Source organism: Miscanthus floridulus, chromosome 9, assembly GCF_019320115.1.
Source record: "Miscanthus floridulus cultivar M001 chromosome 9, ASM1932011v1, whole genome shotgun sequence".
NCBI classification, from domain to species: domain Eukaryota; kingdom Viridiplantae; phylum Streptophyta; class Magnoliopsida; order Poales; family Poaceae; genus Miscanthus; species Miscanthus floridulus.
In genome coordinates, this window is record NC_089588.1 from 99,313,816 (window position 1) to 99,319,638 (window position 5,823).

Sequence of the window (5,823 nt, forward strand, 5' to 3'; positions counted from 1 at the left end):
TAAGTCATTCCTTAAAATTTTATGCATACATGTATTAGGTAGAAGAGACTAAGGTTAAGAGAAGATAAAAAAAACCTCTATTCTTTTGTTCAGCCTCTCCTAAATTTTTTTCTGGCTTCGTCACTGGCTGTGAATGTGTACAACTGTTGTTGTGGCGCCAGTTTGTACTACATTCATTGCATTTAGCGCCATTTTTTAAATTTGAGTTGGATACAAATCGGAGTGGCTGGAACGACCGAAGGTGGCTGCTGCTTCGGCTGGTTTCCAGCTGCTTGGCCGGTGAGAACTGTAGCAGCATCAGTCTAGCCGCCTGAAAAATGGACCACCGAACAGAGCCTAGTTTCAGGCTTCTTCCAGCTACTGCAGCTGTTCCAGATCACTGTAGCTAATAACTAGCTATTGAGTGCACGGGGGCACGCGGGCCCCTCGCGAGCAGCCCATCAGCATCAACAACAGTCAACAGACTAGTCCTCACTCCCTCTCCTCCCCCGCCGTCGTCTCCGGTACTTCTCTCGTCCCTCGGTCTCTCCTTCCCCGTCGCTCGTCTCCGGTTGGTTAGCTAGCCAGCCAGCCTCCGTCTCCCGCTCCGGCGCTCTTCCTGCATCCCCGACGTTCCCCGCCTGCGGTGAGCGACTCCCGCCCCCGCCCAACTCACTGCGGATCTTTCTGTCGGCCGGCCGAAATCCCCCCCCGTCCTTTAGCGCCGCTCTCTTTTCCCCTGCTCTGTTCTGCATCTGAGCTGAGCCCTGCCTCTACTTCCCTTCCGCGCGGATTGCTTCTTTTTTTTTTTTGAAGGTCGAGCGGATTACTTCTCTCTTTTTCTTCCGCCGCGGCCTGCGCCCGTCCGGTCAGACGTGGTTAGATTCTTCCGGGATAAGATTCTCCAGGCTCCACGGCCGCCTTTTCCTCCCCGGAGGCGGAGGATCATACGCGTACGCGTACACGCACGAGCATCAGCATAAAGCTCGCGTTTTCTTTCGTATCCGGGACCCCGAAATCCCGAACCTTTTTTTTCGGCGGGGAACAAAACAAAGGGGGGAGGGCGGGGCATTAGTTTCTGCGCCTCACATGCTCGATCGATCGATCAGGCGATTTCAATTTCTTTATTCTTCCGAGAAGTTCCTCGTCTTCATACAGTCGTGGCCTCGTGGGCGTGCTAGGTGGGTGGGCGGAGGAGGAGGAGGAGGAGGTGGTGGAGGTTCCTGGTAGCGCACGCCCGCCCGCCGGCCATGGAGAAGAGGAAGCGGGTCCTGGAGCTGCGGGACCGGCTGGACCGGACGCTGGCGATGCCCGACCTCGCGGAGGAGGCCTCGCTCAGGGCGCTGGTCAAGAAGCAGATCCTGGCGTCGTCCCTGTCCGGCTCCGATCAAGGTGCTTGCTTTGCTCTGCTCTGCTCACGTGGTTGATCTATTTCTGAGTGAACATGAGCTTATTAATGGCAGTGATGACTGTACCCTTTTATTTTTCTTACCAATCAATGATCCATTCGAGCTTTTTATGGTTTGGTCCGTAAATATCCATCCTAGTACTATTACTACTAGAGAAGGTGTTAAAAAGGGGTTGCTACCTGAAGGCTTTGATTGTGGTAGCATATTTGCTGGCCCTATATGTACATGGATGAATGCCTGCTCGCTGTTTCTTGACTAGTGCTTTTTGTGTGTCCTCTTTTAGGCGATATCGATCTCATCGCTGAGACGCGGGCCAGAGAAGTCTCCGAGTTTCTTGAAATGCTGAATACTTCAAGGGATGGGCGATCTTCAAAGGTTCGTGGGGTGCCACAGAAGGAGTGGAAGGTATGCCCCACCGTTTCCCATAATGCAACATTTCACTTCTGTTTGTATATCTTAGATGGTATGTTGCTTCAAAATTGTCTAGCCTGTTCCTCTCCAATTTTGGGGATTGATTAGTTCCTCTTTTAGGTTTCTAAGTAAATGCTTATGACTGACTGCAGTGATCTTTAACTACTTTTTGTTGGCAGGTGAAGCAAGATACAGACCAATTAAGAGTTATGTACCGTGAGGGTCCAGATGGGACCCCATTTCACACCCTGCTTGCTGAAGGCTTTGCTGATGGACCTATTGACGTTTGTAAGTAATTTTAACCGTCAGCCAGTCAGATACTACAGGTTCACATACTCGCAATAAAGCACACTTTTTTTTTCATAGGTACATGTGTGTCGTGGGAATCAGCTCTATACAAAAAATGGTGAGCACAATGTTTTCCTCAAGTTTTGTTAAAAATTTCACATTCTCAGAAAACTACACATGGTATTCTCTAATTATGTTCAACTTTATGTTGCAGAATTAATGTTTGTACATTAAAACATATAGTTTTTTTGTTAATTATGGCATTTAGGAAACAAACCATCTAAATGTTGCAGTTCCAGACATAGATTTATCATTTTTAGTACTCTCTAAGCACAAAGTGAACTCACAGGCTTAACCTTTTTCCCCTCACTGTAGCCACATGGTCCACACCACCATACGTCCATACCCACTTCTAGTTAGGACCTGAAGGTGTACTGGTACAGCATCTATTTATAGTATTCGATAAAGACAGCCTAAAGTTCTCTGTTGCCAATAATTATGGACTGAGGTGATCCCCCACTGATTAAATTTGGGAAAAAATTGAGGGGTCATGCTAGGGCTTATTAGCTATGCTATTGTTATGACAGTTCCAGTCTCCAACAATTTCCTTGTATGTTTAAGCATCTTGATTCCTTTTCTGATATTCAACATGCACCTGTGTCGTAATTAAGTATTTTGAGTCAACCTGGGAAAAATAACACAAAAATATAGTCTTTCATGTACTGATGAGGTTTTTCTCCAGGTTTCCACAATACAACCTTCCAACTTTTAGAATTGATCAGTCAGGCTGCTTGAAAAAGGTCCGAATTGGTGAAGAGATTTGTATGGTCAGGTTGGTTGCAGACTATTTGCTTGTTACAGTTTTACTTATACTTAGGAACTAAGCCTAGCTTAGTTGGTGGAGGGCATAGATGTTTTCCCAGACCACCTAAGTTCAAGTCATTGAGGCAAATTTGGGTGCCCATTTCTTCTTCTTAATTCTTAATGAAAAGCCACCAAATTCCTCCTCGGTTGGTCAAGTCTTTTTAGAGTTTCACTTATACTTCAATTTATGGTGGTTGTAGCTAATATGTTTATTCGCTATTTGGAAGAAAGGGTGAAGGTTCCATGGCCAGTTTCAGAGAGAGAGGCTCTTCTACACTATTTTGAATTGGAATATCTTAAAGAAGATGTCGTCATTGTGATAATGAAAACTGTGCGTACTTTTTCTTCTGCATTTTTAAATTCTTTTCTGGGAAACTCTCCCTACAACCTTGATGAATTGTTGCTATATACCCTAGTTTATTGAGTGCTTATTGACTTGTTTGCAGTTATCAGACTTGGATGGCATAGATGTACGAACTCATGGATTTAGTAGGGATGGAATTCCTGAAGCTGGTGACACGGTTCGAATAGATGTGTTTGGAGGCTTTGTATTGCAAAGGATTACAAAAGAAAGAAGCTTTTTCAGGTGAAGCATATTATAGACCACTCCCTTGGCTATGGAAGGAACCATGCATCTTTAGCTTGAGTATAATTTTACTAGCTTAAGTGAAGTAATAGTAATCAAATGCAATTATTTTGTTTATCAATTTGTTTTTATAAGCCATCTAATTTCACCTTACTGCTTGAACACTATTCACTAAAATTTTCTTTTAGGAATATACTGGTAATGCATTTTTTAAGTATTTCTTTTTTCATTCTATCATTATTCATTTCTCAGCTTTAAAAATATACTGTGTTCATTTTTCTTTAATTAAATCCTTTATCAGGGCAATAGCTAATATGGATATTAAGCTAGATTTTGTTCCACCATGGTTGATCAACTTCATATCAAGGCAACTAATTGGCAGCGGGCATAAGCTGTATCAGAAGGTTAGTGGCTGGTAATATTTTGCACATTTCATGCTATGTTCTCTACATAGATTCCCCTGGACCACAGTGTGTGGTGGGGTGGTAAATCAGGGCATAGGGAAATATTGCATGCTAATTGATGAGCATGATGGCATGAGATTCTAAATAAACACTAATAACCTGCTGAAGCACTTCTATTGGAATGTCATGCAGGCAGTCAGTACTGTGGCCACTCATGATGATGACTACAGGAAAGCTTTGAGAGGCCCACTCTATGTCAGGATCCGTGAATACCAGGATTCTGATGACAAGGCAAAGGTGACCGCAGCAGAGGAAAATGCTACTGAGGTGCCCCCTGCTAATGCCACTATACAAAATCATTTGTCACTAACAAATACCATATCGAATAGTGAGATTGTTGAGGAGGAGACTGAACAGAACACATCCATCAATGTGGATAATTTTCCTACTAGCCATCCCTATGAACCAGCTGAGCAAGCACAACAGGTCGAAAATAAACCTTATATCAGTCCTGAGGTAGAGCGTGCATTGTGCATATTGGACACTGCTATTGCAGTTCTCAAAGGCGATAAGGCTGGAAATGTTACCACGCTACAAAATTTGCTCAGTTATGATGCAACTTTGGAAGAGAGTACTGCTGGTTTGAGAACTTCACAAACAAACATTCTTAATGTAGACAATCTTCTGAACGGCCATCCTATTACCACAGTGCCACAAGACTCCAGGTCAGCATGAAAGATTATTGATTTCTTTTGTGGTACATTTACATTTCAGTTAGTGGACCATTTGTGATCCAACCTATGTTGTCCTTGATGCAGAGATACCCGACAAGCACATTCATTGGCCAGTGAGAAAATTAGCAATAGTGCAGAAGACGCCATCGACAAAAATTCTCTGAAAAATTCGACAGCTTCTACCGTAACAAAGACTATGTCAATGACATTGCGAAGTGCAATAAGGGTGCATGGTGAAGAGAGCCTAGACACTAATGGCTTCCATCAGAATGGTTCCGGCAACAACAAAGAGTCAAAACCAGCAAGGAAGACCAAGAGATGGCTCTGCTGCTTAACCCCTACCACCATTGGATGATGGGACCCATCATAAGACTTCTGTTAGAGTATGGCAGGGGCCTATTGGGCCTGGGCTGGATGTATAGCCTATTAGTGTTAGGGTTAATTAGAGATAAGGGTTCGCTTGCTTAGGAGTCAAGTAAACCTCTCTATATAACCCTTAAGCAACCCTTATCTCTAATTAACCCTAACACTAATGGGCTATACATCCAGCCCAGACCCAATAGGCCCCTGCCATACTCTAACATCTTCATTCAAAGCTAAGTTGCTGATTTTTGAGTGTACAATAGCAGATAGTAAATTATAGAAATTTAGCGCTTCATCGGTTACACGATGTGGGTTCAGATGACAAGTCAGGAGGCTGCTTCTTGCTGTCGTAGCTCGTAGATAATATCTTGATAAATGTGAAGTTGTATTGTTGTAAACAATATGTAATTCTTTTCATGAGGGCCCTGATTTGGGTTCCGGGTATGTAAGTACAGATACTACTATCGACACGCAGGGTAAGATTAGTTCCTTCCAGTTAGAGAAGGAATTGCAGTGACATTCAGTGAACTCTCGGAGATGTGCATCATAATTTTGCAGCCAACATTGTGAGTTTGTGGCATTTGTTGTCGGCAGTAGTCTCTATGGTGATTCGAAAAAAAAAGGTCTCTACAGTACCAAGCCAATGTGTTTGGATGTTGATGTCAGGCAAATTAAGTAAACCTGCAGTTTTTTTAGTAGTAACTAAGACAAAGTTGGCTAGAAAGGCTACTTCAAATGTTTGGTTTGGTAGGTACTGCAATTTTCCAAACAAGTTCATATATGCT

At 43.4% G+C, this 5,823-nt stretch overlaps 1 protein-coding gene across 2 annotated transcripts; it reads left to right on the forward strand.

Moving 5' to 3' along the window:
• The first annotated feature begins 471 nt into the window (after positions 1 to 471).
• Positions 472 to 5,566, forward strand: LOC136484000 (uncharacterized). Of its 2 annotated transcripts, XM_066481163.1 has the most exons (11): positions 472 to 625; positions 1,161 to 1,371; positions 1,672 to 1,793; positions 1,979 to 2,087; positions 2,166 to 2,205; positions 2,830 to 2,919; positions 3,183 to 3,282; positions 3,398 to 3,537; positions 3,839 to 3,941; positions 4,134 to 4,666; positions 4,760 to 5,566. In XM_066481163.1, exons 2-11 carry the CDS (start codon positions 1,230 to 1,232, stop codon positions 5,028 to 5,030), a joined length of 1,650 nt encoding a protein of 549 aa, XP_066337260.1. In that variant the 5' UTR covers positions 472 to 625; positions 1,161 to 1,229; the 3' UTR covers positions 5,031 to 5,566. The 2 variants fall into 2 exon arrangements, with proteins under 2 accessions (XP_066337260.1, XP_066337261.1); XM_066481164.1 differs by having other exon boundaries at positions 479 to 1,371.
• Positions 5,567 to 5,823: the final 257 nt, after the last annotated feature.